The 25,807-nt window shown below is 47.2% G+C and overlaps 1 protein-coding gene across 4 annotated transcripts in view; it reads left to right on the forward strand.

Annotated features, from left to right (window-relative positions):
• Positions 1 to 25,807, forward strand: part of PLCB4 (phospholipase C beta 4) — a 477,241-nt gene that overhangs the window by 274,707 nt on the left and 176,727 nt on the right. For all 4 annotated transcript variants that reach the window (XM_040351702.1, XM_040351705.1, XM_040351703.1 and 1 more), the window contains 4 exons: positions 7,673 to 7,773; positions 12,107 to 12,187; positions 14,868 to 14,927; positions 18,416 to 18,559. In XM_040351702.1, the coding sequence (XP_040207636.1) occupies positions 7,690 to 7,773; positions 12,107 to 12,187; positions 14,868 to 14,927; positions 18,416 to 18,559 (369 nt within the window). In that variant the 5' untranslated portion in view covers positions 7,673 to 7,689. The remainder of the gene's footprint in view (positions 1 to 7,672; positions 7,774 to 12,106; positions 12,188 to 14,867; positions 14,928 to 18,415; positions 18,560 to 25,807) is intronic.

Here is a 25,807-nt window from a genome sequence, read left to right on the forward strand (position 1 = left end):
AAATCATTAACTGTTTTGCACATTAAGGCCAAATTGAAAATCGGCGTTCTTACTTTCAGCTACGCCAGGAGGTCATGCGAGGAAGCTGTTTAAAGGGAACTTTTCTCTAATGCATCTCTCCATCCGCCCACGGATGTAAACTAATTAAGGTTGGATTTATGATCAGAAAGGCTCTACTTTGATTTATGAGAGAGGCAGTTTTCGAGAAAGCCAGGGCTTGTTGGCAGGATGTGTCCAAACATACATATTAAAGCATTGTGTGTTAACAATTTCACTGCCTCCCGGACACGCGATCTAACGATCTAACTAGAGAAATAGAAAATATTTGTAGATATTTGAATTGTTTAATCAAATGTAAGTTGGATAGGAAAGACATATTTATTTATTTATTTTTTTGTATTAAAATGCATTCAAATAAAGATTTTATTTAAAAAAAATAAACCTTTAAAAAAAAAATCATAGTAATTGTAACGGTCAGGGGTTAATGCCGTTACGATATTCCATTCCACCAACCCAAGACAGCTTCCGACACTCCACAATCCAGCAGACAGGACCCATTGGATTTCCCCCCAGAATAACGAGACACAGCTCTGTTCTCTGGTTCCAGACAGATAGGCCCGGATTCAGAGAGATCGGCGTATCTTTAGATAGGCGTAGCGCATCTCATATGCGCTACGCCGACGTAACATTGAGAGGCAAGCTGAGTATTCACAAAGCACTTGCTCCCATATTTACGCTGGCGTAACGTAAATGGGCCGGCGTAAGCCCGCGTAATTCAAAGTAGCAAGGCAGTGGGCGTGTAGTATTATAATGAAGAGTGACCCAATGTAAATGCATGGCAGAACGAACGGCGCATTCGCGCATATGCTCAGAATCACGTCGCAAATACTCCCTAAGATTCGACGGCTCAATGCGTACGACGTGAAAGTAACTTACGCCCAGCCCCATTCACGTACGACTTGCGTAAACGACGTAAAATCCGACGGCAGTTCCGCCGTCCATACCCGACTTAGACCAGCTTTTTGGTGGTTTAACTTTACGCCGGAAAAACGCCTTACGTAAACGACGTAGATTACAGCGACGGGCGTAAGTACGTTCGTGAATCGGCGTATATTGCTCATTTACATATTCCGCGCGTAAATCAACGGAAGCGCCCCTAGCGCCCAGCGTAAATATGCACCCAAGATACGACAGCGTAGGAGAATTACGTTGGTCGTATCTTGGCAAAATTCAGGCGTATCTGATTTCCTGAATAGGCGTATAGATACTACGGCGCACATTTGGACTTATGACGACGTATCTGGAGATACGTCGTCGTAAGTCTCTGTGAATCCGGGCCATAGACTTCAATGGTAAACTCAGGTTTCTTATATACAGTTAGGAAAGCATGCTGCAGTAATCAAAGAGACAATGACACACTCCACCCACAATATTACACAATGGGTTTTTATCCTTTATTTAAATACATTTTAATACATACAAAAAAAAATTATCAAGATGCTAGGAAAATAGTATAATGTCCCCTCTGCCACCCCTGATAAAAACTGATAGGAGTTTTAACTATCCCATATCAGTGGTGGCCCATCCATAAGGGTGCATGGGCTCCATACCACTCCATTCTACATGCAGGGATTTCAATGTTTTTTTTTTTTAAGCACATGATTAGAGTCTGAAGCCGTCTACACACGGGCCAGAATCTCGTCAGGAAAAAAACTTTGTGAGTGTACAGACGCTCCATTCAAAAGAACCGCGGTTCTTTTGAATGGCAAGAATGCGGTGACGTCATCGCTTACGACGAGCATGCGCTCGTTACATTCAATGCCGTCGCCGCCATCTTGCTGCACCCTACCTATACCTAGGAAGCTACCGCGCATGCGTCAGTCATTTCGAGCATGCGCGGGTTTCCACGGCGACAGGTAAGTATACACGCTCTCGGGTTTCTCGGCAGGAAAACACTGCCGAGAATCACAACGAGAAAATGGAGAGCAGGTTCTCTATTTTTCTCGTCGAGATTTAAGGCAGTTTTCTTGACGAGAAACCTGAAAGCCTCGTACACACGCTCAGTATACTCGGCAAGAAAGCTCTATCAGCGGTTTTCCTGCTGGTTCTTGCTGAGTAAACCGAGCGTGTGTACGAGGCTTAAGGCTCTAATTGGCTTAAAAAAAGGGTGGGATTGGGGCACAGAACACTGCTCCCCAAGCCTACCCTCTTGTGTGACAATAGTGAATTAAAGGAGTTGTAAAGGAAAAAAAAAATTAGCCTAAAATTAATGGGGTAGATTCACAAAGGGCGTCCTAACTTTGCGGCGGCGTAGCGTATCGTGTTTACACTACGCCGCCGTAAGTTAGCGAGGCAAGTACATGATTCACATAGTACTTGCCTGCTTAGTTACGGCGGCGTAGCCTAAAGCGAGCGGGCGTAAGGGCGCCTAATTCAAAATAGGCTGAGGGGCGTGTTTAATGTTAATTTGGTTTGACCTGACGTGATTGACGTTTTTTTGGAGCGGCACATGCGCCGTCCACCTACATATCCCAGTGTGCATTGCGGCAACGTACGCCGCACGGGCCTATTGGTTTCGACGTGGACGTAAATTACGTAAATCCCTATTCACGGATGACTTGCGCAAACGACGTAAAATTTTCGAATTTTCGACGCGGGAACGGCGGCCATACTTAACATTACTATTCCAGCTATTTGATGGAATATCTTTAGGCCTGATAATGCGTTCCGTAAACGGCGTATCTGTACTGCGTCGGCCAGGCGTACGTTCGTGAATAGGCGTATCTAGTGATTTACATATTCTACGCCGACCGCAATGGAAGCGACACCTAGCGGCCAGCCTAAATATTGCATCCTAAGATAGGACGGCGCAAGCCGTCGTATCTTAGATAGGTTTAAATGTATCTCTTTTTGAGAATACACTTAAACTTATGTCGGCGCACATTCCGAGTTAGGTCGGCGTATCTACTGATACGCCGGCCTAACTTACTGAATCTAGCCCAATGTCTGCAAGGTAGACAGACAGAATAGTGTAATGATTCTGTTAAAAAAATTAGTAAATACCTATTAAATTCCTTCATCTATATCACCTCCGGCGTTCTAGTTTCTGTTCTCTCATTCACTTCCTGGTTTGCGGCGCTTGTTCATGTAAGAACTACATTTCCGAGTATGCATTGCGACACGCCCAGTAATTCACACCTCCTTGAAGTCTCTAACACGTAGAGAGCGTCCTACCACACAGATGTAGTTCCCAGGAAGGGGCGAGCACGTCACTGACCACCGCAGTAAACCCTCCCATCACGGTGGTCAGTAAAATCAGACAAGCAGGAAGTGAACAGAACAGAGAAGAAATAGAGCAACTTCTGAGCAAAAACTAATAATGAGGAAGTGAAAAGAGGAATGTCTGCAGGTAAAGAATGCTTATTATGAAAACATTTTTTTTCCTTTACAACCCCTTTAATATTCGCTATTATCTTCCCGATTCCAGCCAACCAGGAAGCAGTTCCTGAGACTCGATTGGCCAGGGAGTCTTAAGTCTCCCAGCTAATCAGGTCTCAGTCAGGACTCCCTTCCTGTTCGTGGCCCCGGAGCGAGGAGCTGCATCCCAGATCCATGTCTACCTGATCTGTCTCCTTCCTAAGGTAAGGAGACCTCTGACCGCCGCCACACTCCTGTCCGTCTCCCACGGGGGGCATATCGCGGGATGTGGCCCGTGCAGGGGGATTGACACATTTCCATCCATCTCTCCCACGGGGGGAGGGGCATTGGTTTGCCACCCCCTCCCCCAAAAAAATATTGAGTACCAGCCGCCACTGTCCTATACGCTACCGAAAACTAGAAAAAAACATTTTGGCAAGAGATACAATTTATCCATTGAAGGCAATTACCGTACATCAGAAACAATCACACGGGCAAGCTGATCGTTTGTTGACTTAGTTGTGTGACCTGATCTAACCTGCAATGTGCATTTTCGTTGTTGGCGTAAACTAGGTTTTTGTTAGCAGAGCCATTATGTAATCCATCTCCTTAGCCTGAAATGACATTCACATTTACTAGAAACATTGCCATATCTACATGAGCAATAATGGAAGGAGTCATTAATTAATAATTACATTTTCATTTAATTACATGTTATTTATCTTCAAGTTTGGGTTCATTAAGAGTATAGAGTTTTTTTTGTTTTGGTTTGGATAGAGGGGGGAAGAAACCTGTCTTAGGTTTTTGTTGCTGTCAGTGCTTTCCCTTATCCAATAGGAATAGTCGGGAAATCTATCAAATGAAGACAAAGGGCCAGATTCTCTAACATTCTGCGGCGGCGTAGCGTAAGCCATTTACACTACGCCACCGCAACTTACTGGAGCAAGTGCCATATTCCTCAAGCACTTGCTCCGTAGTTTGCGGAGGCGTAGTGTAAAAGGCCCGGGGTATCCCCGCGTATTTCAAAGGGGGCGGCTTATATTTAAATTAAGCGCGCCCCCGTTTCGATCGAACTGCGCATGCGCCGGGCTAAAAATAGCCCAGTGCGCATGCTCCAGTTCTCGGCGGAAAACGTCAATGACGCCGACGTGTGCGTCATTGACGTAAAGTCGTATTCAAGAACAACTTAGGAAAACGACGTACCCGACGGGAAAAGACGACGCGGACCCGACGCCATACTTAACATGGCATACGTGGGACTGGCGTAAGGTTACCCCTCATATAGCAGGGGTAACCTTACGCTTACGCAAACGACGTAAGCGACGGTTACGCGACGCGAATTTGTTCGGGAATCGGCGTATCAGGCTCATTTGCATAAACAAATGAGACCTGAACGTAAACGCCACCTTGCGGTCGACGCAGTATTGCATTTAGGATCCGAAATACAAAACAATGATACGCCGGCGGGAATTTAGAATTACGCCGGTGTATCAGTAGATACACCGGCGTAACTTGTTTGAGAATATGGCCCAAAAATAGTAGGTGTAAGAAAGAAATAGAACTACCGACAATATTTGTATTGCCGACTATGCATTCCTTTTCTGGTGACCACCATCTCCAAACAGGGTGGATTTTTGTAACCTTATGTCTGGTGATGATGTTTTGGACTCATCCTTTAACCGACCAGAGCACTTTTTTCAATTCGGCACTGCGTCGCTTTATCTGACAATTGCGCAGTCGTGCGACGTGGCTCCCAAGCAAAATTGGCGTCCTTTTTTCCCCACAAATAGAGCTTTCTTTTGGTGGTATTTGATCACCTCTGCGGTTTATATTTTTTGCGCTATAAACAAAAATAGAGCGACAATTTAAAAAAAAAAAACAATATTTTTGTACTTTTTGCTATAATAAATATCCCCCAAAAACATATATAAAAATTATTTTTTCCTCAGTTTAGGCCGATACGTATTCTTCTACATATTTTTGGTAAAAAAAATCACAATAAGCATTTAGCGATTGGTTTGCGCAAAATGTATAGCGTTTACAAAATAGGGGATAGTTTTATGGCATTTTTATTAATAGTTTTTTTTTTTTACTAGTAATGGCGGCGATTAGTGATTTTTATTGTGACTGCGACATTATGGCGGACACATCGGACACATTTGATGCTATTTTAAGACCATTGTCATTGATACAGTGATCAGTGCTATAAAAATGCACTGAATACTGTAAAAATGACACTGGCAGTGAAGGGGTTAACCAGCAGGGGGTGCTGACGGGGTTAAGTGTGTCCTAGGCAGTAGGCGCCGGACTTGGCGTAGGTCATCGCGGTGATCTATGCCCAGAAGTGGGAGCAAATATCTGTATTACACAAGTATCTACTCCCTCCTCCCCCTTGAAAGGTGCCAAATGTGATACCAGAGTATTTGGATTCCAAAAAGCGGAAGTTCCATTTTTGGGTGGAACTCCACTTTAAGGAATTATCCAGGCTGCTGTCCAGCCTTCCAGATAGATCAGGAAGCAGAAATACCGCCAGACGCAGCAGAGGTTGCAGGTTCAGAGTGAGAGTAGCAGCAGGAGATATTGGCTGAAGAGAGCAAAATAACCTGACAAACAGGAAGTGCAGAGGCATGGGTAAAACAGGAAGTTTATGGGAGGAGCAAAGGGTTCAAAGTTCAATAGAAACAAGGTTCAAGGCAGATTATTCATTGTCCAGCCTGCTGTCCAGCATGCCAGGTAGCTCAGCAAGCAGAGATACCACCAGGCGCTGCAGAGGTTGCAGATTCAGAGTGACAGTAGCAGCAGGAGATATTGGCTGAAGAGATAAAAAAAAATAACCTGACGAACAGGAAGTGCAGAGGCATGGGTAAAATAGGAAGTTTATGTGAGGAGCAAAGGGTTCAAAGTTCAAAAGAAACAAGGTTCAAGGCAGATTGTTCAAGGAATTGTCCAGGCTGCTGTCCTGTCCTGTGTTGCAGGTTCAGACCAGGGTCCTGACAGTGAGGCTTTACCTGTCAAGAGAAATGTGACACCAGAGGGGGGGGGGTTAGATTACCAAAAAGCGGAAGTTTCATTTTTGGGTGGAACTCCACTTTAAGGAATTGTCCAGGCTGCTGTCCAGCATTCCAGATAGATCAGGAAGCAGAAATAGCGCCAGACGCAGCAGAGGTTGCCGGTCCAGAATGACAGTAGCAGCAGGAGATGAAGAGAGCAAAATAACCTGACAAACAGGAAGTGCAGAGGCATGGGTAAAACAGGAAGTTTATGGGAGGAGCAAAGGGTTCAAAGTTCAATAGAAACAAGGTTCAAGGCAGATTATTCATTGTCCAGCCTGCTGTCCAGCATCCCAGGTAGCTCAGCAAGCAGAGATACCACCAGGCGCTGCAGAGGTTGCAGGTTCAGAGTGACAGTAGCAGCAGGAGATATTGGCTGAAGAGATAAAAAAAATAACCTGACAAACAGGAAGTGCAGAGGCATGGGTAAAATAGGAAGTTTATGGGAGGAGCAAAGGGTTCAAAGTTCAAAAGAAACAAGGTTCAAGGCAGATTGTTCAAGGAATTGTCCAGCACCGCGAGGTGCTGCAGAGGTTGCGGGTTCAGACCAGGGTCCCGACAGTGAGGCTTTACCTGTCAAGAGAAATGTGACACATTTATTGTTAAAAATATGAGATCCCATAAAAATTCAGCCGAGACATCAGAACTGTAGTAGATTTTGTAGTATAACTAGTTTTTTTCATTATTGTGCTCATTAGACCTAAAAAGTAAAAAAATATATATATATATTATTTTACTCATCTGGAAATGCCTGTTGCTATGCGGTCCCACGAAATCTGCCTTTGGAATCAACTAGGATTCTGACATCATCTCCCTCTAATGCTCCTGGGAAATGTGTGTCATCATTTCCCAGGATGCAGTGCGCTGTCCAATTATCACTCCCCATCCAAGACTTCCAGGAAGTAAGTGCTTGTGGGCTTCACAATGCCCACAAGCAAAATGACAACGGTGTAGACATAGTTTTATAAACTATCTTTTTTGAATATCTATGCGGATCTGCGGCGGATTGTAAAATAGTAAGTGACCGGATTTATATTATAAAAACGCAGGATGAAAGGACATACATTTAAAAAATGCTAATTGTGGTTGGAACTCCCGCTTTAATTTTTTTTTTTTATATGCTGTCAATTATTTTGAGAAGAAACGCAGTGCTTGCTTCCATTTCGGTGTGATAATTATGGTTTTGTATGTTTTCTATCTTCCAGACCTTTAGAAACCAAACATGGCCAAGCCGTATGAATTTAACTGGCAGAAGGCCGTCCCTGCTTTCATGCAAGAAGGAGCCGTGTTTGACAGATATGAAGAGGTAAGTCGCTGAGTGATCCATTTGTTGTCAGAGAGACATCTGTTACCCGGACAATAATGCAATTTTGGGGAAATGGAAAAAAAACAGGTGCATTTGTGAGTTTATTATCCTGCACACCATCAATTTCATTTCATTGAAGCAGCAGGTGCTCTGTGAGTTTGGAGAAAAAGTGTGAGCTGTAAATGGGACATTCTGCAATTAGCTTGTATTAGTTCTGGAATAAGAATGATTTGTGTTCTACAGCAGAGATCTCCAAACATTCTAAACAAAGGGCCAGTTTACCGCCAGACAGTGGCGGTGCGTCCATAGAAGCGCCGCCCCCTCTCTCCTGCACCAGCATACCTCCCAACTGTCCCTGATTTCAAGGGACTGTCCCTGATTTGGAGCAATGTCCCTCTGTCCCTCATACTCCTCATTTGTCCCTCGTTTTGGTCTGATCTATACAGATGTATATAAAATGCACTTTTTATCTATCAAAAAGTGTTTCCCAGCGCTAATCTGATTTCTAAATTGCTGCATTTGTAAATTCCAAAAGCCAATATAAAGAAACAGTAGTGGTAAAAAAAAAGCACTTGTGGGTTTAACTAATCTTATTTGTTTTGTACAATTCTCCTTTAAGGGGGCGTGGCAAGGGGTGTGTCCTATGCCTGCATACTTTTGCTGATAGGTGTCCCTCATTCTCATCTCAGAAAGTTGGGAGGTATGTACCCGTCAATCTCCTATAGATAGATTCATGCATTCTACCACGTGATCAGCCGTGTCCAATCACGGCTGATCGCGATGTAAACAGGAAGAGCCGTTGATGGATCTTCCTCACTCGCGTCTGATAGACGCGAGTAGAGGAGAGCCGATTGGCTGCTCTCCTGACAGGGGGGGTTTGTGCTGATTGTTTATCAGCGCAGGCCCCCCCCCCTCTCGGATGCCCACACTGTACCACCAGGGAAGCCCACACTGGACCACCAGGGAAGGGCATAAAAAAAAAAAAAAGGGCAATAATGAATTTTGGTCTGGCTGGACTGAATTACGGCCCGGCTGGCTGGACTGACTTCTGGTCTGGCTGGCTGGACTGAATTCTGTGCTGGCTGGACAAAGTTCTTACCCCTGCCTCGGGCTAAGTTCTGGCCTGGCTAACTGGGTTTTGGGTCGGCTAGCTGGGCTGGGTTCAGCTTGTAGAAGCAGTATACATTTCAGTTAGAAAAGTTTAGGGGTGAGGTGTAAGTAACATGTAGTTTCATTTTAAATTCTATGTAATGCAAAGTGCAGTGGTCAGGAGTAAGTAATGTTCAGAGTTCAGGGGTCAGGAGTAAGTAATGTTCAGGGGTCAGGGGTCAGGAGTAAGTAATGTTCAGAGTTCAGGGGTCAGGAGTAAGTAATGTTCAGGGGTCAGGAGTAAGTAATGTTCAGGTGTCAGGGGTCAGGAGTAAGTAATGTTCAGAGTTCAGGGGTCAGGAGTAAGTAATGTTCAGGGGTCAGGAGTAAGTAATGTTCAGAGTTCAGGGGTCAGGAGTAAGTAATGTTCAGAGTTCAGGGGTCAGGAGTAAGTAATGTTCAGGGGTCAGGAGTAAGTAATGTTCAGAGTTCAGGGGTCAGGAGTAAGTAATGTTCAGAGTTCAGGGGTCAGGAGTAAGTAATGTTCAGGGGTCAGGAGTAAGTAATGTTCAGAGTTCAGGCGTCAGGAGTAAGTAATGTTCAGAGTTCAGGGGTCAGGAGTAAGTAAGGGCTCATTTAGATGGGTGCCACGATTGGTTGAGCGTGCATCCACCTCAGACCTGTGTGCAGGCTGCTCATAGATGTGGATGCACATGCGACGGCTGCATAGACACAGACGCATGTCAGAATTTGGGTTTATGGCATTGCTTCCCTTTGTTCTCCGGCTGTTTTAATGTTCTTGGTCTGGGTGAAGTGCCAATGAGCACAAAACGATTGTAGGCTCTTTCCTCCAAAAACTGGAATTAGAAAATAATATTTTAGATGATTCTGGATTTAATGATATTGAATGTCTTTCCTGAATATTCCATAGCTGTTTAATGTCCATGGAGTGATTCTAGGATGAACTTCCACTTTAATATACACTATATTACCAAAAGTATTGAGACACCTGCCTTTACACACACATGAACTTTAACGGCATCCCAGTCTTAGGTCCCTTTCACACTGGGGCGTTTTTCGAGCGTTTTTTAAGCATTATTGGAGCGTTATTCAAGTGAAGCCTCATCTGCAATCCCAATGTGAAAGCCTGAGTGCTTTCAGAGCCCTTTCACACTGCCAGCGCCCGAAAAACGCTGGTAAAGCACCGCTAAGACCCTAACGTTTTAGGGCGTCTTTGCAAGTGCCTCAGTGTGAAAGGGTAAGGCGTTTTTACAGCGCTTTTCAATACATTTCAATGGAGAGGGGCGTTTTTGGAGCGTTTTTTTTCCGCGCCCAAAAGCTGCTCCAAAGATGCTGCTTGCAGGACTCAGTGTGAAAGGGTCCATTGAGATGCATGGAGAGCGTTTTATGAGCGTTTTAATAGCCCTATTTTTAATGCTAAAACGCTGTAAAAATGCTTCAGTGTGAAAGGGGTCTTAGTCTGTAGGGTTCAGTATTAAGTTGGCCCATCCTTTTTTAGCTATAACAGCTTCAACTCTTCTGGGAAGGTCGTCCACAAGGTTTAGGAGTGTGTCTATGGGAATGTTTGACCATTCTTCCAGAAGGGCATTTGTGAGGTCAGGCACTAATGTTGGACGAGAAGGCCTGGCTCGCAGTCTCTGCTTTAATGCATCCCGAAGGTGTTCTATCGGGTTGAGGTCAGGACTCTGTGCAGGCCAGTCAAGTTCCTCCACCCCAAACTCACTCAGAATCACGACAAGAAAATAGAGAGCAGGTTCTCTATTTTTCTCAGCGAGAAACCATACACACGCACGGTTTTCTCTGCAAAAAGCTCTGCCAGCAGCTTTTTTGCAGTGAAAACCGTGCGTGTGTACGAGGCTTCATAGCTGTAAAGGGCGGGGCCAACTCAATATTGAACCCTACGGACTAAAACTAGCATGCCATTAAAGTTCATGTGTGTGTAAAGGCAGGCGTCCCAATACTTTTAGTGTAATATAGTGTATAACAGCTCCCAAATTTTCCACTCGCCTACTCGCAAAATGCGAGTGGAAAATTGTTTCTGGCGAGGAGTGGGGTGGGGGGGGGGGGTAAGCGCGGGTACCGCCGGCATGCGGGGATTGATCGGGAGCCGTTCCGCGGCTTTTCTCTTTCCTGGGGTGATCGATGGGAGAACAGCTCCCGATCAATCCCCACATGTTGGCGGTACCCGCGCCCCCCACTCCCAGCTCCTCTTCCCCTGGGGCGATCCTCTGCACAGGTGAGCAGAGGCTACAATGGTGGGCACAGTGAGTAAAGACTGCAATGGTGGGCACAGTGAGTAAAGACTGCAATGGTGGGCACAGTGAGTAAAGACTGCAATGGTGGGCACAGTGAGTAAAAGCTGCAATGGTGGGCACAGTGAGCAGACGGCCACAATGGTGGGCACAGTGATCAGAGGCCTCAGGGGTGGGCACAGTGAGCAGAGGCCGCAGGGGTGGGCACAGTGAGCAGAGGCCGCAGGGGTGGGCACAGTGAGCAGATGACGCAGGGGTGGGCACAGTGAGCAGAGGCCGCAATGATAAAGTTTGTTACTTAATTCTGCATAAAACATGTAAGTGTCATTTCATGAGATAATTTATGAGGGCGTGTTTAGGGGCGGAATTAGGGGTGGTGCAGGGTAGGGATTGGTTGGGTCAACTGGTGGCAAGTAACCCTTAAGGCCTGGCTAGTAGCTCAGGACTTGAAATTTTGAGCCCTGGAGTATAAGATGGAGTGTTGGGAGGATTTCCACAGTCTTGGTGAAGTTCCAGTCGGCACAAAGCGGCTGTCGGCGTCCTCCAAAAATTGTGAGTAATTAGTAATTAATGTTTTCGCTGATTCTGGATTCTATGGGATTGTTTGCCTTTGCTGAAGATGTTTTGAATAAAAGCAGAACACATCAAAGCCTCGGCTTGGTACTTTCATCCACACAATGTTGAGTAGCATTTGCCGATCGCACCATACGGCGCTAGTTATCGCCTCTCTACACAATGACATATGTCAGAGCCGCTGACACTCTCTCCTGTGTGCCTCTGATCATTATTTTTCAAACATTCTCCACATCTGTAGTTGTCACGTCCCCCCGTCTTCCCGCACAATGTACCTGGACTGTAGAGGAGCCGCGGGATCCATCATAGGGGATCCGGCATGTCGTAGTTTTTTTTTTTGGTGGGCGAAGCTGGCATGGGATTATTAACACTTCTTTCTTGCTTTCTGCCCATTTTAGGAGTCGTTTGTTTTCGAGCCTAATTGCCTCTTTAAAATGGATGAGTTCGGCTTCTTTCTTTCATGGAAGAGCGAAGGAAAGGTATGTTGGATTTGGCAAACAAACTCCGTGAGCAATAATACAATAATAATAATAGAATGAGTGATCGAGGGTCAGGTTCTTCATGGCGGTATAGAAGCTCGTCATGGAAAAAAGATGGAGATTCACATTTGTAGTCATATATTTCTTTGAAACTACAACAGTCCATGTTGGCAACTTAAAGTATAACTGAAGGCAAAGCTTTATTTTTTAGATTTGGATGAAATGATGAGTCCTCCCCCCCACTCCAGGGTGCCTATCAGAGAATGCCTTTCGTCATAGTCCCCATCAGAGTCCTCCCCCACCCCAGAATCCCCATCAGAGGATACCTTACATCATAGTCCCCATCAGAGTTCCCTAATCCCAGGGTCCCTCATCAGAGGATACCTTACATCATAGTCCCCATCGGAGTTCCCCAACCCCAGGGTCCCTCATCAGAGGATACCTTACATCATAGTCCCTATCGGAGTTCCCCAACCCCAGGGTCCCTCATCAGAGGATACCTTACATCATAGTCCCCATCGGAGTTCCCCAACCCCAGGGTCCCTCATCAGAGGATACCTTACAACATAGTCCCCATCTGAGTTCCCCAACCCCAGGGTCCCTCATCAGAGGATACCTTACATCATAGTCCCTATCGGAGTTCCCCAACCCCAGGGTCCCTCATCAGAGGATACCTTACAACATAGTCCCCATCGGAGTTCCCCAACCCCAGGGTCCCTCATCAGAGGATACCTTACATCATAGTCCCCATCGGAGTTCCCCAACCCCAGGGTCCCTCATCAGAGGATACCTTACATCATAGTCCCTATCGGAGTTCCCCAACCCCAGGGTCCCTCATCAGAAAATGCTTTACATCATTGTCCCTATCAGAGTTTCCCAACCCCAGGGTTCCTTATCAGAAAAATGCCTTACATCATTGTACCCATCAAAATCCCCCCTTACAACAGGGTCCCTTTTAGAGCCTCCTTACACCATAACCCCACACAGAGTCCACCACCCACCCCAGAGTCCCCGTCAGAGAATACCCTACATTATAGTCTCTATTAGAGTCCGCCACCCCCTACCCAGGGTCCTTATCAGAGAATGCCTTAAATCAGTCCCCATCAGAGTCGTTCCCCCACCCCAGGATGCCCATCAGAGAATGCCTTTCATCATAGTCCCCATCAGAGGCCCCCCCCCCCCCCCACCCCAGAATCCCCATCAGAGGATACCTTACATCAGGGGTGGCCAACCAGTGGCCTGGGGGCCACATGTGGCCCGCGGAGCCCTCTGATGTGGCCCGCGACCTCATGCTCTGGAATGGTGGGTTAACAAGCCCAGATCGCAGGTTGCCAACCCGCCATACTGCACCATCAGTGTTGTGAATTGTGGTGGTAGAGGAAGAAAGCGGCTGCGCAGCAGAGCCCCATAGGCCGATGCTTTCTCTACAGCTAGTCTATGGCAAAGTTAAGCTAACCCGCAGGATAGACACAGGTGCATTATGCTGCACCCACGTTGTGGGTAAACCGCAGCACATCAGGGTGAAAGCAGTCTTAGGCCCTTTTCACACGATCAGCCCAACCAAATAGGACCCTCAATTGACCTCTACATAGCGACAGATTGCCGTTTACGCTCGCCTACCTCCAATCCAAAAAAACAAAAGGGAATTCGTCCCATTCCATCTGGGCGGATCGGAGGACCTATAGAGTAGCAGTGACCTGTCATCCGTCCACTCCGCTCAATGTGGCCCGCGACTGGTTACCAAGTTGCTTAAGTGGCCCTCGCTCTTCAAAAGGTTGGGCACCCCTGCCTTACATGATAGTCCCCATCGAACTTCCCCAACCCCAGGGTTCCTCATCAGAAAATTGCCTTACATCATTGTCCCCATCAAAGTCCCCCCTTACATCAAGGTCCCTTTTAGAGCCTCCTTACACCATAACCCCACACAGAGTCCACCACCCACCCCAGAGTCCCTGTCAGAGAATACCCTAAATTATAGTCCCTATTAGAGTCCCCCATCCCCTACCCAGGGTCCTTATTGGAGAATGCCTTAAATCAGTCCCCATCAGAGTCCTTCCCCCACCCCAGGGTGCCTATCAGAGAATGCCTTTCATCATAGTCCCCATCAGAGTCCTCCCCCACCCCAGAATCCCCATCAGAGGAGGCCTTACATGATAATCCCCATTGGAGTTCCTCAAACCCAGGGTTCCTCATCAGAAAATTGCCTTACATCATTGTCCCCATCAAAGTCCCCCCTTACATCAGGGTCCCTTTCAGATCCTCCTTACATCATAGTCCCCATCAGAGTCCACCACCCACCCCAGAGTCCCCATCAGAAAATACCTTACATTATAGTCCCCATTAGAGTCCCCCACCCCCTCCCTAGGGTCCCCATCAGAGTTCCCCCCTTATATCCAGGTCCCCATCAAAGTCCCCCCTTACATCCAGGTCCCCATCAGAGTCCCCTCTTACACCTGAGGGCTGGATAAAACTTTACAGTGGTCCGTAATTTGGAGATCCGGCCCTAAAATGATAACCTTCTGAGGAGCGCACACTGCAGGAATTGGGAAAATTAGATTTGGTAAAGTGTGAATTATTAGGTTTTTTATGTTGTATATTACGTTGTGTTATAGCTTTCCACAACTTTATATCACACATGGAATGAATATTGTGTTTTATTGTGTTATTATTTCTTTACCAGGAAGGCCAAGTTTTGGAATGTTCCCTGATCAACAGCATACGGTGCGGGGCAGTGCCCAAGGTAAGGCCGTCTAGTAGAATTTTTTGCTTTGTTTTTCGTCCTCTCTCTGGATAATTCTATTAATTCTAAATAGAAGAGAGCGCCGGGCATTTGGCCTTCCTGCTATTCTTCTCCCGTCATGTGAAATCCAAGATAAAGGCGCTCAGTATTTCTATGGTTAAACTGCAATAATAAAGAGAGGTGGTCCGGCTCCCTGGAAAGTTGATCATTCATCAGGCCTGCAAATGACATCGGAGCACGAGCGACCTTCTAATAATGAGTATGAAATGTCAGGTGCGAAAATGTCATAGAAAAAGCAGCCTATGTATAGACTGCACCTGATTACAGCTGCATTAGAGGGAAGCCTTTAACCACTTAAGGACCGGACCAATATGCTGCTAAATGACACAAGGGGTTTTTACAATTTAGCACTGCATTGATTTAACAGACAATTGCGCGGTCGTGCGACGTGGCTCCCAAACAAAATTTACGTCCTTTTTTCCCCACAAATAGAGCTTTCTTTTGGTGGTATTTGATCACCTCTGCGGTTTTTATTTTTTGCGCTATAAACAAAAATAGAGCGACAATTTTGAAAAAAATGCAATATTTTTAACTTTTTGCTATAATAAATGTCCCCCAAAAACATATATATATATAAAAAAAAAAATTCCTCAGTTTAGGCCGATACGTATTCTTCTACCTATTTTTGGTAAAAAAAATCGCAATAAGCGTTTATCGATTGGTTTGCGCAAACTTTATAGCGTTTACAAAATAGGGGATAGTTTTATTATTATTTTTTTTTTACTACTAATGGCGGCGATCAGTGATTTTTTTCGTGACTGCGACATTATGGCGGACACTTCGGACAATTTTGACACATTTTTGGGACCATTGTCATTTACACAGCAAAAAATGCATTTAAATTGCATTGTTTATTGTGAAAATGACAGTTGCAGTTTGGGAGTTAACCACAGGGGGCGCTGTAGGAGTTAGGGTTCACCTAGTGTGTGTTTACAACTGTAGGGGGGTGTGGCTGTAGGTGTGATGTCATCGATCGAGTCTCCCTATAAAAGGGATCACTCGAGCGTTGCAGCGCCATAGTGAAGCACGGGGAAGCCGTGTTTACACACGGCTCTCCCCGTTCTTCAGCTCCGGGGAGCGATCGCGACGGAGCGGCTATAAACTAATAGCCGCGCCCTCGTCCCGGATCGCTACCCGCGGGAATCCGACCTCCGCATGTAGCGGGGGGGTCCCGTGCCTGTATGTGCCATTCTGCCGACGTATATCTACATGCGGCGGTCGGGAAGTGGTTAAAGTGAACCTGTCATAGGCAAGGCCGGGGGGGGGGGGAGCGTGTCGTAGAGCAGAATGAGAAAATGACAAAAATCACTTTAGCTTCAAGCTGCCATTGCTGAGCGAGCGACAGTAGAAAATCAGAAGTTTCAGCATCTTATCTTTATAGAACACTTGCCCTGAGGAAGATACTTGAACTGCCATTGTTGAATTTTTTTTCCGGAAAATGGCAGTTAATTGGCTTCAATACTTTTAAATCGCTGACCTGGAACAAGCATGTGGTTAGTGAAGTCATAACTCCTGATTTTCACACTAATTTTAGGTAATTTACTTAACAAAAGTGTGAAGGATGAGAGCACCACAAGCCAATATAGGGAGATATACGAACTGCCATTGTTGACCCTCTTCTGAAAATGGCAGTTGATTGTCTTCAATACTTTGAGTCACTGACCTGGAACAAGCAATTAGGAGATAAAGTTTCAGAACTCCTGATTCTCACATTTTTTGCAAGTAATTTTCTTAACAAAGATGAAAAGGATGAGGACACCACAAGCCAAGATAGGGAGATAGTTAAACCTTCCATTGTTGACCCTCTTCTGAAAATGGCAGTTGATTGGCTTCAATACTTTGAGTCACTGACCTGGAACAAGCACATTGTTAGTGAAGTCAGAACTCCTGATTCTCACACTTATTTTAGGTCTGGGTGATCGCAGGATGTGGGTGATCGCAGCCGTCCTTCTCCCGCTGGGGGTGGGAAGTGGGGGTGGATGATCGCCACTGTACATCCCCTGCGTGGGGTGGGCTGTGGGTGATCGTGGTCATCCTTCTCCCGCAGGGGGTGGGGAATGGTGGTGGGTGATCGCCGCTGTACATCCCCTGCGTTGGGTGGGTGATCGCAGCCTTCCTTCTCCCGCAGGGGGTGGGGAGTGGTGGTGGGTGATCGCCGCTGTACATCCCCTGCGTGGGGTGTATTGTGGGTAATCACGGCCATTCACTGGGGGGATGGTGGATGATTGACTGTCACCATCAGTTTTGAGCACCAGCCACCACTGTATCCTAAGCTGTGTGGCCCAGATTCTGAAAGGGCTTACGACGGCGCAACGCCATGTGCGCCGTTGTAAGTCCTAATCTGGGCCGTCGTATCTATGCGACTGATTCTTAGAATCAGTTACGCATAGATAACCATTAGATCCGACAGGCGTAAGGCTCTTACGCTGTGGGATCTTAAATGCAATTTTTTTTTTCGCCGCTAGGTGTCGCCTCCGTCGTTTTCCCGATCGAGTATGCAAATTAGCAAAATACGCAAATTCCCAAACGTACGCGCGGTCGACGCAGTGAAGATACGACGTTTACGTTAGATTTGCGACGCGTAAAGTTGCCCCTATATTGCCTGCTATATGAGGGGCAACCAATGTTAAGTATGGCCGTCGTTTCCCCAGCGTCGAAATGTAAAAATCTACGTCGTTTGCGTAAGTCGTCCGTGAATGGCGCTGGACGCCATTTACGTTCACGTCGAAACCAATGACGTCCTTGCGACGTCATTTAGCGCAATGCACGTCGGGAAATTTTAGGGACGGCGCATGCGCAGTACGATCGGCGCGGGAACGCGCCTTATTTAAATGATCCACGCCCCCTACCCGGATCATTTGAATTAGGCGGGCTTGCGCCGGAAGATTTACGCTACGCCGCCGCAACTTTACAGGCAAGTTCTTTGTGAATAAAGCACTTGCCCGTAAAACTTGCGGCGGCGTAACGTAAACGAGATACGTTACGCCCGCGGAAATTTACGCCGAGATACGAGAATCTGGGCCTGTGTGTCTATTGATGTGCGCATTGTAGGTAGGCACAACTCAAGGGTGGCTCCACAGGATGCTGCAAGAGAAAGGAGCCACCCTAAAACAGGGAAACCTGGGGGGGGGGGGGGCTAGCAGTCACGGCACCAACTTAGACAGGAACATAGACAAGGATTAAAGGATAAAGAAGCTGCAAACTCCGGGAAAAAAAATCAATAGACCAGAAGGGAGTTTCCTATTCCTGCTGTGAACCAACCAGGACATCTATTAATATTGTGTATGTTTCTCTCATTCTGGGGAAGGCACTTTGTTCTCCGGTGATGTTGTCCATGTGTCGCTCGCCGTAGCACATGGGCCGTAATTGCTTTTAAGCCTTCTTATTTATTTTCTGACATTCATTTCGGCTCTCTCCTCTGGTTGCAGGATCCAAAAATCCTGTCTGCGCTGGAGTCCGCTGGAAAAGCCGAAAGCGATCTGGAAGGGCGGATCGTGTGCGTCTGCTCCGGGACGGACCTGGTGAACATCAACTTCATTTACATGGTGGCGGAGAGCGTGGACGTAGCGAAGGTATGACTCAATTTTTAAAGCCAATTCTCGCTGTCCTTAGGGTGGAACTGCATTACCAATAATTGTACGTAAATAGATTGTAAGTAAAATAGTGTGAAGAAAATCGACCCGGCTGCCCCTTTGCCCGCATGCCGACCACCGCACGATCATATACGTTGACAGAATGGCACGGCTGCGCAAATGGGCGTATATATACGTCCTCGCGCCGGCGCGGGTCGCGAGCTCCGTGACCGTGGCCTGCGGGACCCACGGCCTTGATGTCGCTGGGTCCCGCTGTGTGGTCGTGCCGGCGTGGGTCGCGAGCTCCGTGACCGTGGCCTGCGGGACCCGCGGCCTTGATGTCGCTGGGTCCCGCTGTGTGGTCGCGCCGGCGCGGGTCGCGAGCTCCGTGACCGTGGCCTGCGGGACACGCGGCCTTGATGTCGCTGGGTCCCGCTGTGTGGTCGCGCCGGCGCGGGTCGCGAGCTCCGTGACCGTGGCCTGCGGGAACCGCGGCCTTGATGTCAGCCGGTGTCCCGCAATCGGGTCACAGAGCTGAAGAACGGGCAGATGTCGGTGTAAACACAACAACATCTCCCCATTCTTCCCCTGACATGTCACTGATCGTCTGTTCCCTGTCATCGGGAACAGTGCTCCCTCAAGGAGCTCACAATCTAAGGTTACTGACTCACATACCCCCTGATCACATAGATCAGGGGGCTCAAACTGGCGGCCCTCCAGCTGTTGCAAAACTACAAGTCCCATGAGGCATTGCAAGGCTGGCAGTTACAAGCATGACTCCTACAGGCAGAGGCATGATGGGACGTGTAGTTCCACTAAAGCTGGAGGGCCGACAGTTTGGGACTCCTGCCTTAGAGTGTAGGAGGAAGCCGGAGTACCGGGAGGAAACCCACACAGGCACAGAGAGGAGATGCTAACTTCAGGCGGGTAGTGTTGTGGTTGGGATTCAAATCAACAACCCTAGTGCTGCCAGGCAGAAGTGCTAACCACTTACCACCGCACTGCCCCAAGTTATGAATTATTACATCTATATGGCAGGAAGGGTCACAGGCGGCTCTTTAATTAGGCAAATTCGGCGGTCGCCTAAGGCCTCACACTCACAAGGGCCTCGCGGCCTCCTAACTTGAAATCAATGGGAAAGCGCGGTAATACCGCGGTATTAACCCTTTTTCGGCCGCTAGCGGGGGTTAAAACCTCACCGCTAGCGCCCGAATATCGCGGTAAATACGACGGTATAGCCGCGCTACAAATAGCGCGGCTATACCGTCACCGCGGCTGCACGCCTCAATGTGAAAGCAGCCTAACGCTGCTGTGCTCAGGCAGCGTTAAGAGCCCAGTGTCCCTAACATCCAGTGAATATCAGTGACACCACCCCTTGTGACGTCAATGACCCAGCATGCCCTCAGTCAGTGACGTCACAAGGGGGCGGGTTCACCAGGTGACCTCACACCAGATGGCCCCCGCCCCTTAGTTATTAAAGAGCAGGATCTGGGGGCCGCCTTGTTAAAGGGGGCTTCCAGATTCTGATAAGCCCCCTGCCCACAGACCCCCAAAACCACCGGCCAGGGTTGTGGGGAAGAGGCTCTTGTCCTTGAATTATTTTTCCCATTATGGAAGTGAGTGGGGCCCCCATGTCAAGTTTTGCCTAAGACCTCACAAAGCCTAGAGCCGCCTCTGAGAAGGGTGGTAGGCGGCCTTCATAGCTTGCTAGCACACTGCTCTTCACATGGTGGTTGGAATCTTGTCCTATCAGATGTAGTGCTCATCCTCAGCTCTGTATCCTCACCTAGTGGGGAATGTGGATCCGGCAATGAAGGTCCATTGCTTTTCAGTATGGAGCTTCATTTTATACCTTCACGTGGGTTATCCCCACTGTTCTCAACCTTGTTACCCCAGAGAAACCCTGGAAATTATTCAAGTCTCAGGAAACCCCTGATAACAATTATATTACATGATCAGGAAATTGTAGATATAATGAATAATAATAATGAAAAATGTGACATACTTACAGTATTTGACACCCAGATTTGAAACAAATGTAGCTGCCCTTTGATTAATGGTTAGTAGAGAAGGGCCACCCTACATTGGTGGTCAGTAATGAAGTGTCCTCTCACATTAGTGGTCTTCTTACATTGGTGGTCAGTTATAAGGTGTCCTCTTACATTGGTGGTCAGTAATGAAGGGTCCTCTGACATTGGTGGTCTTCTTACATTGGTGGTCAGTAATGAAGGGTCCTCTGACATTGGTGGTCTTCTTACATTGGTGGTCAGTAATGAAGTGTCCTTTTACACTGATAGTCAGTAATGAAGGGTCCTCTTACATCGATGGCCATTTATAAAGGGTCTTCTTACACTGGTGGCCAGTAATGAAAAGTCCTGTTACATTGGTGGTCAGTAATGAAGAGTCCTTTTACATTGGTGGTCTGTAATGAAGAGTCTTCTTACACTGGTGGTCAGTAATGAAGTGTCCTTTTACATTGGTGGTCAGTAACGAAGGGTCTTCTTACATTAGTGGTCAGTAATGAAGAGTCCTTTTACTTTGACATTAAGCCATGACTAAGCACTGACTGCCAGTGCGAAACGCGTTGGCCATACTGTATGTTGTTGGTTTGCAGTGACTGTATGCACAGTTGAAAAATAAAAGACATCTCTTTTTAAGAAATTTTGGAGTGCGGCTGTCCAGTTTTCGTCCTTTTCATTTTTGCTCCTTTTACATTGGTGGTCTGTAATGAAGGGTCTTCTTACTTTGGTGGTCTGTAATGAAGGGTCTTCTTACATTGGTGGTTAGTAATGAAATGGCCTCTCACTTTGCTGGTCAGTAATGAAGAGTCCTCTTACATTGGTGGTCAGTAATGAAGAGTCCTCTTACATTGATGGTCAGTAATGAAGAGTCTTCTTACATTGATGGTCAGTAATGAAGAGTCCTCTTACATTGATGGTCAGTAATGAAGAGTCTTCTTACATTGATGGTCAGTAATGAAGAGTCTTCTTACATTGATGGTCAGTAATGAAGAGTCTTCTTACATTGGTGGTCAGTAATGAAATGGCCTCTTACATTGGTGGTCAGTAATGAAATGGCCTCTTACATTGGTGGTCAGTAATGAAGAGTCTTCTTACATTGGTAGTCTGTAATGAAGTGTCCATTTACACTGGTGGTCAGTAATGAAGGGCCCTCTTACATTGGTGGTCAGTAATAAAGGGTCTTCTTACTTTGGTGGTCAGTAATGAACTGCCCTCTTATGTTGGTGGTCAGTAATGAAGAGTCCTCTTACTTTGGTGGTCTGCAGTGAAATGTCCTCTTACATTGGTGGTCAGCAATGAAGGGTCTTCTTACTTTGGTGGTCAGTAATAAAGTGTCCTCTTACATTGGTGGTCACTAATGAAGGGTCCTGTTATGTTGGTGGTCAGTATTGAAGGGTCTTCTTGCATTGGTGGTCCATAATGAAGAGTCCTCTTACGTTGGTGATCAGTAATAAGAAACCCTTTTACATTGGTGGTCAGTAGTGCAGGGTCATCTTACATTGGTGGTCAGCAATGAAGGGTCATCTTACATTGGTGGTCAGCAATGAAGGGTCCTCTTACATTGGTTGTCAGCAATGAAGGATCCTCTTACATTGGTGGTCAGTAAGATTGGCCACCCTTACTAGGAGTCCTTTTACAGGGGGAAAAATGAGTATGTGATTCCTAATGTATATCACACCTGGCTGTAGATGTAGGCACAATCACATATTAATGAAAGGGCCTGATACAGTGGGAGTTTTTGACCCCCAAAATGTTTTGGCTGCCTTTTTGTCTTCCTATCATTACATGTAATGATAACAATAAAGTATTTTGGACTGTTAAGAGTCAAGACGGCTGCCATCAGAAGGTTTCCAGGTTGTAAGAGGCTGCCAAGACAGAGCTGTGGCATTTCAGAGCAAGTGACTTTGATATAAATAAAATATACATGTCATAGGAGCCTGCTCTGCTACAGACAGCTGCCCCGTTACAAGAAACGTGACTGGTGGCCTTTGTATTCGTAGAAAAAACAAATCACACTCAGCCAGCTCAGTCCTTAGCTTAGGACTACAAGTCAGTTGATTTCTATGCTTTGTAGATGTAGACAATGGGAGGGGTTGAGTAGTTTAACACAGTGGTTCTCAACTGCTGAGTTGTGGCCTCCCTCGTACCAAGCCATTGCCTTCCTCCTGCCAGGCCATTGTCTTTCTCCTGCCAGGCTTTGGCCTTTCTCCTGCTGGGCCATGGTCTTTCTCCTGCTGGGCCATAGCCTTTCTCCTGCCGGGCCATGACCTTCCTCTTCCCGGGCCATGGCCTTTCTTCCTGCCGGGCCATGGCCTTCCTCCTGCCGGGCCATGGCTTTTCCCCTGCCGGGCCATGGCCTTCCTCCTGCCGGGCCATAGCCTTTCCCCTGCCGGGCCATGGCCTTTCTTTCTGCCGGGCCATGGCCTTTCTTTCTGCCGGGCCATGGCCTTTCTTTCTGCCGGGCCATAGCCTTTCTTCCTGCCGGGCCATGGCCTTTCTTTCTGCCGGGCCATGGCCTTTCTTCCTGCTGGGCCATGGCCTTTCTTCCTGCTGAGCCATGGCCTTTCTTCCTGCTGGGCCATGGCCTTCCCCTTTCCGGGCCATGGCCTTCCTCCTGCCAGGCCAAGGCCTTCCTCCTGCCAGGTCAAGGCCTTCCTCCTGCCAGGCCATGGCTTTCCCCCTGCCGGCCATGTCACCCCCTGAATCCCCCAATACACCTCACTCTGGTCTTCATACATCCCTCACTACGCCACATTTTGCATCCCCTGCATCTCCCAACACCCCCACTCTGTATCTCCTGCATTACCTGAAACCTCAATTACCCCTTCGCATCTCCCATTACCTGCCCTCTGTATCCCCAACTACTCCTTAGTTTGCATCCCCATTAGACCTCACTCTGCACACCCTGCTCAGTACTAGTCATAACTCTGAACCTCCCACGCGGTGAGCCATGCCCATACATGCCCCCGCAGGGTGTGGTGGATTCTGGGAGTTGTAGTAATAGAGGGATGCGGAGCAGGAAAAGGGAATAGGAGGATGAAAGATGCTGAGCAATCTGCATTGGGTCAACAGGTGGCCCTGTACAGGAAGGTTGCCTATACCCCCCCATCAGTTGTCCTAACGGATGCGTTCAGCTTGTTACATTAGAGCGCCTGCGAGTTGTTTGCAGGCTGCTGACCTACTGTGAGACTCTAGCATGCATTGTATGGTTTTGGGGTTACTGCAGTATGATTTGTGGCGTGACTCTTCAGGTTTTTTATTACCGTTTGTTGTAAACTTGAATGCAGATCATTCTTTTATTGCATTGTGTACATTGGGTTTGCTGCAGAGAATATATTCAAAATGCATTACCTACAGTATAGGGGTTGATTTACTAAAGGCAAATAGGCTTTGCAGGGGGAATTTTCCTTTGCTTATTTGCCTAAATCACCCCCATAACTACCAATCCGATTTCAGTTGGTGGGTTATGATTGGTTACTAGGAGATGCTGACATTGTACATCATCGATGCTCTGCATACTCCCATCATGGATAAAGCTACATTATTTTACCAAACACAGAAGGGAAAGAAAGAGAAACTCCCCATACAAATGGGTTTAGTACAACAAAAAATCTGCCTGCTATTCTTGGAAAAGAACAGGAATTCCCTTCTAGGCCTAGGGGAGGAATGCCTGAAATATCGAATTCTCACATTCTGGCTTTCCTCGTGGCTCTAGAAGGCTGGGATCCGCGGATCTGCCAAGAAAACAAGTACATCGAGTTCTCGCAGCACATTTACATGTATTGTGCTATTAACATCCACTCAGCTCCACGACGAGACGCTTTCAACTTCCATTTGGAAAATGAAATTGCTGAGATCTGTCAGAGACCAGACTTGCAGGTTTTTTTTTTTTTTTTTCGGCAGAAAAACACATTAATAGATCCAAACAAGCTTTACAAACCAGAACAACAAGCAGGTGGGACAGTCGTTTATGGGAAGGGGGAAATGTGATGACCGCTTTTAGAGCCTTTAAATCAGTGTAATTCAATACACCCACCACGTCTGTGCTGCCTGCCCTGACCCCATCCTGTCTGCCCTGACCCCATCCTGCCTGCCCTGACCCCAGCTTGTCTGCTGACCAATTGGGTCTGTTCTTTCTGCTAAGACCTTGTCCTCTGACCAAAGCACGCTCACCTCTGCTTCTGTTATGACCACTGGACCTGTGCTGCTTATCTCCTGACCACTGCACCTGTACTGTTTGCCCTCACCTCAGCTTACCATATTCCTTGAGCTTTCCTGCCATTATCTTCTGACCACTGCGCCTATGCTGCCTGTCCTCACCTCGGCTTCTTCTATGACCACCACACTTGTGCTGCCTGTGCGGCCCTTCGCTTGCCTCTGACCAGTACTTTCCTGTAGCCATACTTTCTAGTATGACCTTTGTTGTTACTTTCCGTGTGCTGCCTGCCCTCACCCGAGCTTACCATATTTCCTGAGCTTCTTGCCCTTGTCTTCTGACCACTGCACCTATGCTGCCTGTCCTCACCTCATCTTCTCCTATGACCACCACACCTGTGCAGCTTAACCTGACCTCAGCTTGCGTCTGACCAGTACTTTCCTGTACCCATACTTTTAACTATGACTTTGGCTTTTTTCTTTGCTGCTTTCCGTGTGCTGCCTGCCCTAACCCCAGCTTACCATATTTCCTGAGCTTCCTGCCCTTGTCTTCTGACCACTGCACCTATGCTGCCTGCCCTTTATTCATCTTCTCTTCTGACCATCTTACCTTAACTGCTTGTCCTCTGTCTAACCACCACACCTGTACTTTATGCTATGACTTTTCCTTGTCCTATTGCCACCATTCCTAGCCACACCTGTGCTGGCTGTCCTGACCTCAGCTGGCTGTCCTGACCTCAGCTTGTCTGCCGATTACCACAACTGTACCTCCTGCTATGACCTCGACTTCTCTTACCACTTTGCCTGTGCTGCCTGTCCTCACCCATACTTTCTACTATGACTTTGGCTTTTTACTTTGCTACTTTCCCTGTACTGCCTGCCCTAACCTCAGCTTACCATATTACCTGTGCTTCCTGCCCTTGTCTTCGGACCACGGTACCTATGCTGCTTGCCCTTAACTCATCTTCTCTTCTGACCATCTTACATTAACTGCCTGTCCTGACCTCAGCTTGTCATCTGTCTGACCACCACACATGTACTTTCTGCTATGACTTTTCCTTGTCCTATTGCC

The sequence above is a fragment of the Rana temporaria genome, chromosome 4 (genome assembly GCF_905171775.1).
Source record: "Rana temporaria chromosome 4, aRanTem1.1, whole genome shotgun sequence".
Taxonomy (NCBI): domain Eukaryota; kingdom Metazoa; phylum Chordata; class Amphibia; order Anura; family Ranidae; genus Rana; species Rana temporaria.